The sequence below is a fragment of the Helianthus annuus genome, chromosome 5 (genome assembly GCF_002127325.2).
Source record: "Helianthus annuus cultivar XRQ/B chromosome 5, HanXRQr2.0-SUNRISE, whole genome shotgun sequence".
Taxonomy (NCBI): domain Eukaryota; kingdom Viridiplantae; phylum Streptophyta; class Magnoliopsida; order Asterales; family Asteraceae; genus Helianthus; species Helianthus annuus.
In genome coordinates, this window is record NC_035437.2 from 123221683 (window position 1) to 123234887 (window position 13205).

The 13205-nt window shown below is 38.3% G+C and overlaps 1 protein-coding gene across 1 annotated transcript; it reads right to left on the reverse strand.

The window, feature by feature from the left end:
• Window positions 1-10749: 10749 nt before the first annotated feature.
• Window positions 10750-12619, reverse strand: LOC110878093 (40S ribosomal protein S14-3). The gene is made up of 6 exons (XM_022126348.2): window positions 12481-12619; window positions 11740-11859; window positions 11595-11640; window positions 11422-11507; window positions 11163-11292; window positions 10750-11033 (listed from the first exon to the last, which is right to left on the reverse strand). The coding sequence occupies exons 1-6, from the start codon at window positions 12481-12483 to the stop codon at window positions 10966-10968; spliced, it is 453 nt and encodes a 150-aa protein (XP_021982040.1). The 5' UTR covers window positions 12484-12619; the 3' UTR covers window positions 10750-10965.
• Between the last annotated feature and the right edge of the window lie 586 nt (window positions 12620-13205).

The window sequence follows — 13205 nt, forward strand, 5'->3', positions numbered from 1 at the left end:
CAACCGGCCAAAAGGTTCTCGGCCCAAAGGCCCATTCGGTCACTATTCACTCGAGACCTCATGGTCTCGAGTCGGGTTCTTTGTTGTTTCGTGTTGGGTTCTCGGTTCGCATATAACGCATACATAAATATACCAACGCACACATAATAAAGCACATATCACATAAAGGTTCACGTTATCATTAAGTTTAATCATTCAACTAATCACATAACGTACAAGCAAGTTACAACGAAAGGTTCTAAATTTCGAGTTGTCACAATAACCATACTCAAGTTTGTAGTAGCCTCCATATCGCCTAAACACATATAAAATAAATAATTCATGTAACTCGGTAACGAATATAACACTTTCACAGTAAATGAATATAGTTCAGCTCACTGGAACGCTCCAGCACTATTTCTGTCCCAGCCATCTCATCCACCTTCCCACTTGTGCAACCTGCACGTTTGATGCAAATAAGTATATTATAGATGACTCCTACTAACCCATCAATCCTATTTTTTTTAATGCTCTATCGTACCGATTTTCTGTGACACGTCCAGTTCACCCCCAATTTGTGTCATTCCAAGACTCCAATTAGGGCCATCGAAACTACGTTCATCAATAAACATATCGCCTTCGCCCACTGTTTATATGATTAACACATGTTAACTCACTAAATGATACAGTTAGGGAAGCAGTTAACACATGTTAGAGCATGAAAATCTTTACCGTTATTATCCGGCTGCCACTCCTCTTCAGCCGCTTTCCCTTTACCATCGACATCCTCAGCCTTATCGAAAGCTGCTCCTGCGACAGAGTCTACCACCAAGCCAAGACACTCTTGCATATTTACATCAGTTGAATGCAGCCCATCATGCTCAATCTTACTTTTTTCAGCTGCATAAAACATTCTTATCACATCTCATGCACAACTTAGTATCAGAAGCTGCATAAATAATTAGCGTTAAAATCACGGTCACACTTGTCAACAGCCCCCTTGCCTTTGCCATCCAAAACCACATGTTCGTCCTTATCAATAACATCACCTTCCACAGATGCAAACACGACGCCACCACTTTCTTCTTTACTTCCATCAGTTGCATCCCCAACTTCATTCTCAATCTTATTATCTGAAGTTGCATAAACATTCTCGAATAAATTAGACATGGCTAAACATGGCTAAACAAATAAAACGGTTTCCGAAGATTACCTTCATTCTCATTCCCTTCAACCTGTTCGCTAACCTTAACCTCCATCTCGACCATTTTGGCTACCTCTTGATCACAGATAAACCGTGCTTCGTAAATCTCATCCTTTTTGGCGTCATTCGCTTCTAGATAGGTGTTCTGCTGATCATCGTCATTCGCAGCCACTTTATTGTCTGTATCCACTCTATATTCATCTTTACTAACAAACTGCATGTCCGAACCACCGTCATCTGTCAAAACAAGATGACACATGTTAAAACGGAATAAAGTAATAAAGCACACTTTTAAAATCAGACATTCTGAAATGGTACGGGAACTACCACGTGCACCATGCACTTCTGCTGCTTTAATACGCAATATCGCACGCATTAAACCCAACGGCTTATGCACTTCTTCAACATCACTTTTATCCCCGCTTCCTGCTCCTTTATTATCTTCGGCCCCACCCATACTACAGTCACCTCCACTTGAATTACCAGCATCATGAACAATCTTATCACCTTGGACGCCTTGATTTGTTTCTTCCCCAACTTCACTACACCCCAGTTTTCTCTCTTCCCGTTGCTTCTCAGTCTTGTTGAACCCTATAACATCACATTAATAATAAATGGGTTTCAGACACGTACGCATATTAGAGGGTAATAAATTTAAACGAGCAACAAACTACGCGTCACCATCAATGTGTACTTTTAAATGTAAATGTACAGTGAAACTGGTAACACATGTTACAGTTTACCTGTTTCGTTGCCATCATCCGTTTTTTGCCCATCAAGCTTTTTATTTGTCTTCCGGCAATTTGGGGTCACAAAGCCTACTTCTATTTCAGGAGCATCCTTTAACTTCTTCAGTCGGGGAGATCTCCTTACCCGCAACGACATACCACCATCTTCCAGCGCTCCGGTACACTCAGTTCCATCACCAAGTACGCTTGATTCCCCCGCAACCAGCTGCAACCACAATAAAATGTTAAACTATACGATCGTTATCACATTAACATGTGTTAGACTACACATTTCATTCCATAACCTATATTACAGGGACATAAACTCTTTTCGCACAATAAACGTACTCTTAAAATGGTAATACATGTAACAATTTACCTGTTTCTTTACCACCATCCGTGTCTGGTCCACCGAACTTTATATTTGTCTTTCGTCTTTTTGGGGTCACAAAGCCTTCATCTATCTCACTAACATGCTTTAACTTCCCCAGTCTAGCAGATCTCCTCACCTGTACCGACTTTCCACCATCTTCCATCTTTTCAGCATAGTCTTTTCCACCATCATCTACGCTTGATTGGCCTGCAACATCAGCTGCAACCACAACAACATATGTCAATCAATACAGTTTGCCACACAGTAAAATGTGTTACAGTGATCATTTTAAGAATGATAACCAACACAACAGGTATCACATTAACACGTGGTTGAGTGTTCATTTCAGAAACATTATCAACACACCTTCCGGGGCATCAAAGTCTATGGCTGAAGATCCTACTTCTTTCAATCTACTTTTACTGATTTTTTTGTTTTGCCGATTAAGTGACTTCCTGTACAAGCTAGCTATTGGCGACCCATCCGAAAAATCGTCATCCACGCCATCCCCTACGAAATCGTTTGCACATCGATAAATGGATTCCAAATTAATAAACTAAATAACACAAAGAATAACAGTTACTAACCAGCGTTCTCTCCCTCGTTAATGTGAATTCTTTCATCATTTTTCAAATCTTCCAACACCGAATTGATCTTGTGCGACACTAAATCTACCGCTTTATCGTCATCCTCACTTTCACACCCTTTCTGTTCAAACATACTTTCATATGTTGCCTTCAACGTTTGTACTTCCTCGTCGTCAGGGCTCTCCACCCACAGAGATTCTAATATACCCTCTATTTTGACTTTTTTCTTCTTTATCACATTAATTAACTGTCGTACCATCGTCAACCTCTCCTGTTGAAAAAACCTTTTCAACATTTTGATACCAAGATTATATACTAATTGTAAAAAACACATGTTAGTGCATATAACTATACCTCCTTACTTGCCCAGTGTTCCACGTTATAGTTTCTTGGACGTGTTAATCCTTTAAACCGTCCCAGACCAAACCCACCAGCAAGTATTTCAAGCCTTTCTCTCTCTCGCAATCTTTTCAAGTTCCAAAAAGCTAAAGGACACACCGCCTTGTCTACCTCCATCCCTGTGCACTCAATGCTATCAACGTACAACAACTACAAGAAACAACGATCGGTTCAGCCCGAAAAACAATCCAGTATTTTAACACATGTTAATTATCCAAAATAAGTAAATTACACTTACCATCAGAATCGTGAGAGGACCAACGAAGAAACTTTGTGGGTCAAGCCGATCCCAGGTATCTTTGCAAGTTTTCAGCTTATCTACAACCAGGTCACACCAGTCTACTGTTGCAAAGTCCATTTCGTCATCCAGATACTCTAAGATTTCTTCCCGTAAACAACTTTGTTTATGACAATCAACCAGCACTGCCACAAAACACATTACAAAATCCATACGGAAATCAAAACTGTCTTCGCCATCGGACTCATCTATCATTTTCACCATCTTTGTTGGAGGCACCATTACACCCGGGTATCTCGCCCTCCAATCCGCAATGGCATCAATCAGCATCGGCAGCTTATCAATCGAACTAATCTTTTGTCCACCAGTCGGAATCCCTAATAACTTATGTATCACTTTCCTGTTCACCTTGATATCACCAGCAGGCATACATATCACCATCTTATCGGGATTAAAATTGTCCACAACAAAATAACCTAACTTAGCCGGCAACCCATCAACGCTGAAAGTAAGCAAACGACCAAAGCCCATTTGCCTGACTGCCTCACGTTGTTGTTCTGTCAATGCCCGTACACACTTATAAAACTGCAGTGGTGCGGATCTTGTCCTTATTCCCGGAAATTCATCCTTCTTTGCTCGCTTACGGGCTTTCGGAACCTTTTCCTGTTTGTTACCAACTACCTTTGGCTTCCCTGCTTCACCTTTCACATTGTCCTCCGAACCCTTCTTCTTTTTGGTCCTTAACGTTCCACCCTTCGATGTAGCCGTCACATCTGCCCTACTTACTGAAATAACGTTTTATACGAAACCACAACAACCCAAAAAATAAGTCTACTTTACAACCACTTATGACAACATCTTTCTAACACAAACGGTAACATTTCACTTATACGTTAAAACATGTAACAATTTTTCATTTCTAACATCAAAAAATTTGAAGGGCTTAAAAATTAACTAACCACGGTTTCTTCGCATTACATTGCCAGAATTATCATCGGCGCTGTTTTTTTTCCCTGCTAATTAACACATGTTAGGGAATTTTCAAGGTCAGCCCAATTAACACATGTTAATCAAAGCCAATAATATTTAACTAACCACGTTTTCTTTTATTTCCACACCCAGAACTATCCCCGGCAATGCTTTTCTTCCCTACAGTTTCAAACATGTTACTCAGATTTAACTGGATACGCAAATAGCCACTATTGTAACAAAAGGAACTTACCATTGTGATTTTTGGTATGTCCCCGTTTGCTTTCCACACAACCTTCATTACGCACCGATAGATTCGTAACGAAAACGATTAGTCCAACAAGAAATTATACAAATTATAAAAAATATTACTGGTTAACCGTTACCCGTTTTCCGTCTTTTCCCATGGCTTGGTGACACACTATCGGTATCATCATACACTGCAACGCAGCCAACAAAATTCTGTTATGCACAATTTCTAATCCAACACACTATCCATATATAGATCACCTTCAACTATGTTAAAGGTTCATAGACATATCAATTCTAACCTAACTCCCGTTGGGTCGGACCAAAGACAGATTGTTGATTGGAAGGCCCTGGCTTGGGTTCGTCGGATATAATCACAACACTACGGCTCTCAGACCTTTTTTGCCCTAATATGGGTCTCGAAGTCCTACATATATAAAATAAAACAAACTCAGTTGCCATTTTCCGATCAATCGGTTGAACAAAACCTCCTTTTACATGACCAATTACAACAACTAACCTTTTAATTGAACTCTTAATCTTCCTTAATCGTTTCAGCTTCACCGACGACGACAAGATTATGAACGACTTCCTCATTCTCCAATATCGACACTATCGGCTCCTGTGTTAGGGTTCCGGAAGTACGTTTTCAATGTTTGTTTTGATGAGAGAGAAACATGAACAGGGGAGTAATGAGTATAATGGGTTGAACATAAAGAAGAAAAAAATTTGAATTTTGTTTGCAGTTCTTGATTAGATGGCTACTGCATGGCAGTGATTTTTGTTTTCCAATGTGTTTGTTGACTTCCGAAAATGCCCTTCAGTTGTACTAATGGCAGTAATTTCATTTCTTTTTAATTTTATTCATACCAAAATTATCATAGCCATTGATCAAGTCTGATGTAAGCTAATCAATGGTTGACAATGGGTTTGCATAGTTATCTTAAAAAGATAAAGTTTCTTATATAGCCAAGCCCTATATATATATATATATAGAGAGAGAGAGAAAGTATAATGTACTTCAGGGCTTAACTTACATTAACATACATGACAAAAAATATAACGTGCGTTATTATCATAGAACGTGCGTGATTATAGTCCCATGCGTGATTATGTGGTCCCATGTGGTCCCATGCGTGATTATGTGGTCCCATGCGTGATTATACCCCTGATCCAACGGTTACTATTGTCTCCTACGTGATGTATGATAAGGCTTTTTGTATGTTAACCTTAATATATATATATATATATATATATATATATATATAAATTCATAACACAATAATCTATTTTGCCTTTTGTGGTTTTTATATATCTATTTTTTCATATTGAACTTCATATTTTTATAATATGCCATAAAAGTTAAATTAGCTTAGTGTTTTTATTAGTTTTTGTTTTATATTTTCTTTTGGATTTGGTCGTCATTCAGTTGCTACTTAGCATAGCGTTTTGTGGTCATATTTGGTCCCTCAGGTTTTTTTTTGTTTTTGTTCGGTTGCTACATAGCATGGTGTTTGGTGGTCACATTTGGTCCATCGGGTTTTTTTACCCCTCATCTTTCTAATACACGACGGTATAAACTCGACTTAGTCTAGGTTTTACGTCATGTGAGTCACCTGGTGTTAGAAATTCGTGTTTTTATTTTACGTTTTTTTTTATTTTCGTCGGCGTTCGGTTGTTACTTAGCATGATTTTAGGGTCCCTTGCCCCGCAATGCTGGAAGCAGGGTTTTAGCCCCCTACACCACGGGGGCTTAGGACTAGTTCAAATAAAAAGTAAAATGAAGTTGCAATCAGTGTTGTAAGTATTGTGACTAGTCGGCGATTAATCGCTAGTCGGCCAGTAATTGAGTAATTTTTCATTAATTAGTCCATTAATCGCTAGTCCGCCTACTCGGACCTAGTCGGCCGGCCAAAAATCGGCGATTCTGGCCGGATTCCGAAAAAAAACCTGTATATTCCGGCCAAAACCTCTAAATTGCAGTCCGTTTCCAACCAATCCATGTAAATAACAATTAATCTTGTATACTTGAAAAAATGAGTTGAGTAAGAGTTAAAACCTAGCTACTTAAAATATTTACCTATAAAAATGTGTATACGTATACATAAAACTGAAAATTACATTTAGTAAACCCGATCCGATTAATCCTGAGTAGTCGCTAGTCCTCACCTCACCGGCCGACTAACGACTAGCGAGTTCTCCAACCTTGGTTGCAATATGGCTGAATGCTTTCGATTAGTCAGTGGGCTTCTTGGACCCATGCCACTTCTTGGACTCATGCACATCCAACTTAGACTCGTTATGTGGTGGCCCAGGTACATAACACCAACACACTTCATTACTTTGCAATATGTACTAATTAAGAAATAAGAAATAAGAAATGTTTTTCGGTGATATTTATAACTCACAAAAGTTACAGGAAGAAAAAGGAGAGATCATATTTATATAAAAAAGGTTATTGGATTTAAATAATCCTAAATTTCACATGTTGGTCGATAATAATCTCAACTTTAAAAATTCCCTCAAACGATCCCAACTTGTAAGAATTTGAACCCTATTAATCCTTTTCTAACATATAAAAATTTGACATCCTCAATAGATTCAAGTGCACCTGCAGACGCCTTAAATGATTCAAGTGCATCTATATTGAAAAAGGATCAATGGGGGCCAAATTCTTACAAGTTGGAATCGTTGGGGGGAATTTTTAAAGTTGAGATTATTATCGGCCAACAGGTGAAACTTAGAATTATTAAAATTCCATAATCCTATAAAAAACAAGATATAAAAGTTTGCATTTGTATACGTTAGGAATATTTAAAATGAATTGGATGGAGGTGTCGAAGCCCAGAAAGTCGGATGGCGTGTCCGCTAACGTAGATTCACTGATGTTCACAACTTCACCGAACTAAATCTACAAAAAAATAGAACATCGTTAGCCTCAGAGGCCCAGGGGGGTCCGTTACTAAGCTCCGACGTGAGAATATGTCTCGTGTCTGGAATGAGATTAATGAATGAGCGTGATAAATTTATCGAAATATTAGTTTGGATCCCTAGATTGAATGTTCGAATTCAATGCTTGAGAATTCTGCTTTTTGGTATTTCTCTTTTGCGGGTTTTTGAGAACTTACTTTCTCCTTGATCAACCCTCATGCTTATAACCTGGAAGCCAGCCTATTGAAGTGGGCTACCTTCTGTTACAGACTGTTGGGTTCTTCACCGGACAACAGGAATGTCTGGGTAAAGCGTAGGGACCTGTCCCCTTGCAGGATATCATGGGATCTTTCTCATTTAATGTATGCTTCCTGATCAAGTGAATTTGCCTCTCGCATCTCTTACTTCCTTTTTGTCCTAGACGCCGTTTGGGGCATTAAATGCGACTGAGAAGTCACATCGCTTGTTCCTCTATTGGAACAGTGGTTCAGGCACGTCCGACATGGACCGGATCATCACAAATTTGACTAAATCCTTTCCTCACAAGGAGAGAAACGTTTTTGGGCTCAGGCCCAATGCTAATACTAAAAAGTGATAAGCCCAGACAAGGGAGCCCTAACAGGTGACCCGATGAATCTATTAGTTTTTCTAAGTGCTCAAGTCTCAACATATACATATTCATCGGAAACATGACTATTTGGTAAACTGACACAAGTTTAAATTTTAAAAAGTGATATTGGATTTAAATAACCTCAACTTTTACCAATTGGCCGACAGCACTCCCAACTTTCGATTTGTACCCTACCACTCCCAAACTAACTAAACACTAACCCAATTAGTTTTTGCTGATGTGGCACCTGTATGGTGACGTGGCATATGAAGTGGCATTTTTTGATGACGTGGCATATGAAGTGTCATTTTTTATGACATGGCATCTGATTTGCCTTTTTTTGATAACGTGGCAGCTGGCATGCCGTTTGACGTAGCTTTTTGATGACATGGCAGCTAATGTGGAACTGGTTTGGTGACATGGCGGCTGATGTCGGTAAGAGTTACTGTTTGGTGGAAAATAAGTTGAAAGTTATGAGTGGTGGCAGAAATCGAAAGTTAGAAGTGTTATCAGCCAATTGGTAAAAGTTAAGGTTATTTAAATCCAATATCCCTTTTAAAAAATATTTACAAATACCTCTCTAAGAAAATGCCAACTTTTGAACCTTCTAAAATGTTGAAATAAGGTGTGCAAAATCCGGCTGGATTGACAGGCCTTGGAAATGTCATGGATAGTTTGTCAACTTAAAATAAGAGGTTTTTTTCTCACCATTTAAGGAATAGTTACTATCATACTTAACCAACCTATTGCACACTAAAACTCCATACTTCTAAGTCATGTTTAAGTATTAGAAAAGATATAATTAGCAAGAAATTAGGGTAAATTACACTTTTCGTCCTTTATGTTTGAACCGTATTGCAATGGATAGCCTTTAACTTCAATAATTACAGCCACGGTCCTTTATTTGAAAAACTCAGTACACTTTTCGTCCTTTAACAGTAACAGGATTAAATTTTTCAATTAAGTTTAGTCATGTGCCTTGCACATGAGAGCGGATTGGTAATTTTACCCTTTTATTAAAAAAAAAGATAAAAAAATTATAAATGTATGCACATAAGTGGTCATCTTCATCTTCTCTATGCTGCAACTTCCTTATCTTCCATCTCCAAATCCCCTTCTCCCCCCTGGTGGATCATGAAACCCTTGGTGGAGCTCTGCGATGTGATCGCCCAAAACCCTAGCCAGTTCCCCCACAAAATCAACTGGATTTGCAACCGATGTCCTCCGTCAGACTCTTGCTCATCCAGATCTCCAACAATCACACCTGATCACCTCAATGCAATCCTCATTACAGCCAGATTCATCTCCAAATGCGGTAATTACAATGATACTCGTCCTCAAACCATTATTATTGACTTTATTCGCACTTTTTCCAGCTTCATTTGACCAATCACTATGGCCGAATACGTTCGGTACCGCTTCAATTGCTTCGTTTTATGCCGAATTGTTTGGATATGTATGTAAAGTGTGTATGTTTTATCCGGAGTTTGAATCTGAAATGGCTAGGGTTATGTGAAAGGTAGTGTATGCTGCTGTTAATGATAGGTTTGGGGATTTCTAGGGCTTTTTTGAGTGCGGTGAGTGAGAATTTTCCTCCGGTTGGAACAATGGATGCGAATAAGTTGGTTACTTCGTTGCTGAGGTTATGATTGCAGGTTGAAGGAGGACCTGAAACATACTTGGGTGTTGTTATTCAGCTACGAAATCATAAGGATCGAACAAAAATATCAAAGTCTGAAGTGATTTTAATAAGCTTGATATGTTTTTGATGATTAGATTGTTTTGAGGTTTAACAAGAAATTGCAGGTTTTGGTGTTTAAACATGGCGATGAGGGTTTGACTTTAAATTATTGAAGCTGGTTTATTAAGAAACATTTGAATAAAAGCGTGAAATGACCAGAATACCCTTATGTGATTAGATTTAAATTAAAACTATAACGTGGTTAGTGCTAAAGGACGTAAGGTGTACTGAGTTTTCTAAATAAAGGATCGTGGCTGTAATTATTTAAGTTAAAGGCTATCAATTGCAATCTGGTACAAACATAAACGACGAAAAGTGTAATTTACCCAAGAAATTATGTATCAGGAGAAACTTTCAAACTAAGTTGTATGTGGCGTGGTAATCCCCAACAAGATTATGGAGCAAGAGAAACTTTTCTTCTTTCTCTTGAGAAAGGTTTTGGACATACAGTTCCCATTTTCAGTAACATCACATAAGTCAACATGTAGGCATTTACATGTGCTCGAAACCAAACCCAACCCGTCAACTGAATCTACTAGCAAAGATAAGGAGTGTAAATCATCGTCAACAAGAGCCAAAACAATGTGTTGACCTTGTGATGATAACCAAACCTAAACCGTTAAGTTGACAGTCTCTTGTTAACTGAAAGTTTCAACTTTGGTTCGGTTAAGCCTAAAACTGAGCGCACACACGATTGGCAAACACCAAGGCCCAAGCCCACCAGTATCATTACCAAAACCATTAAATCCAAAATGAAACTTATCTTAAAACAAGTTTTTAGATGACTGTCAAGAGACCGATCAAAACCGGCAATCAAAACAACCATTCTTTTCAATCCAACACTAGAAATAAAAACGGTCTATAAAAAACATCATAAAGCAAAGTAAATTGTCGACCAAAAAACAAACTTGATCCAACATAATACCACATTTTGAAATGCAGCAGAATATAATCAGATCACAGCCTCCTTCCTCTTCTACCACTCTTTCGCCTGGTGCTGTCAGTTGGAATTGGGGTAACATCCTCTGCCATAAAAAAAAAAAACAAATCGGGTCATGAACCAAACATTCAAAAAACATTTTAAGAATATAATACAATCTGGTATTCGATTAGCTGATATTTCAAACAAATTGGAAATATTAATCATAAGTTACCTATGCGGCCAATCTTCATGCCAGAACGAGCAAGAGCTCTGAGGGCTGACTGGGCACCCGGGCCAGGTGTCTTGGTCTTGTTACCTCCAGTAGCCCGCAGCTTTATGTGAAGAGCATTGATACCTAGCTCCTAAAACAAAATCAAAGTATGATCTCAATAGAAAAACAAAATGTATATCAATATTATTTAATTGTTCACATATTTTCAATCTTCTGAAACGATTTATAAAGGATGTGGACAAAGAAACAAATATAAAACCTTGCAACGCTGGGAGACATCTTGTGCAGCAAGCATAGCAGCATAGGGTGAAGATTCATCCCGGTCAGCCTTCACCTTCATCCCACCTAGTTCCATACACCGTTTAATTTACATCAAAATGAATCAAAAAAACGAACGATCCTGTATTATTCTACAATTACAATTGAACATACCTGTAATACGAACCATGGTTTCTCTTCCAGAGAGATCAGTCACATGCTGTGGTACAAACAAAAATAAATATAAATAAATCATACAAAATAATGGTTTTATAAATATAAATTCAACAATCCATAAAGTATTAGAATTTGAACTTACAATGAATGTGTCATTGAAAGATGCAAAGATATGTGCAACACCAAACACAAGTTCTCCCTCACGGGTGGCAGGTCCAAGAGTGACGTTGTCTTCCTTCGGCTCTCGGGTCTTCCTCTTCGACTGGAAAAAACAAAATAAATCTCAAAAATAAGCATTTATCCAATACAAACATCATCACACAACTGCAGCTCTTAGAAATTGAATAAATTATGACCTAACTAAATCGGTTACACAACTTCCTACAGTGTTCACAATTAACAAAACAAGATACTGGCATACTGTGGAGATCAAATTACATTATTGCTACTGTAAATTAGCATTTCAAACAGGTTGAAGAACCACAAACCAGAATCAAAATATAACAACAATAAACTGAATCCACAGCCAGCAAATTAAACTAACTCAACAAACACAATTCAAAATAATAACAAAAATCTACAGCAACTATCAAAGAACATCAATAATCAATAAACAAATACAAATAGTAATATTCAATTCTGTGAAAACCTATAACAGATTTGTGACAGCATCTACCTAACATCACAGATCTACAACAAGTTGAGGCTAATACAAACATAATTCGGCCCTCACAAAGCAATTAATCGTTAAATTTGACATTACATAGCTACTAAGCACCGTGACGGCGTTCAAAAGCTTCAAATAAAAGATTAACAAAGAAGTAAACTAGAAATAGGTAAAATTGTGGATTGAAAAGAGCGTAAGGAAACAGAGATTGAGTACCATGGCGGCTTTGTGGAGCTAAGAAATCAGGTCGGCGTGGTTCTTCCTGCAAAATGTGGGAGAGGGGATGAGTGAAGGAGGAGGAGGGTTAGGGTTTCAACTTATTTAAGATACGTTTTCGGTAAAAAGGCTTTTGCGGCCCGGTTGTTAGCGTTGTGTGGGCCTTGGAAATTGAGCCCAACCCAAGCTGTATTATCAATCCATTGGGAACTATGATTTGGTGTAGTGGTGCACAAATCGGGTTTTTTTAAAAACCGGGTTTCGGGTAGGATCGGGTTCGGGTAAGATCGGGTTTTACAAAATCGGGTTTTTTTTAAACAAGATTACATCAAAGTGCATACATAATTTTGTTAAATCATAAGAACTAGAAGTCTTAATGCATACATAATTAAACAAGATTACATCAAAATCGGGTTTTTTTAAAAACCGGTTCCGGGTATTTATAAAACCCGGTTCCGGGTTCGGGTTCGGGTATTTATAAAACCGGGTTTCGGGTATAAACCGGGTATAAAAAAACCCGGTTCCGGGTTCGGGTTTTAGATCAAATATGCATACCCGGTCCCTACCTTACGGGTAGGGTCGGGTTCGGGTTCGGGTATAAAAAACCCGGGTTTTATAATACCCGGTTCCGGGTTTTTTTTTCGGGTCCGGGTCCGGGTTCGGGTTTTTTGTGCACCACTAATTTGGTGTGATGTAAATTACTTACACCTGTGAATTCCATTAGT

What these genes read in the sequence shown, in the direction of transcription:
- LOC110878093 (XM_022126348.2), bottom strand. An exon ending in CTTTCAATGACACATTCATT is followed by an intron (nt 11,641 to 11,739) that starts GTAAGTTCAAAT and finishes TTTGTACCACAG; the next exon opens with CATGTGACTGATCTCTCTGG. An exon ending in ATGTCTCCCAGCGTTGCAAG is followed by an intron (nt 11,293 to 11,421) that starts GTTTTATATTTG and finishes ATTTTGTTTTAG; the next exon opens with GAGCTAGGTATCAATGCTCT.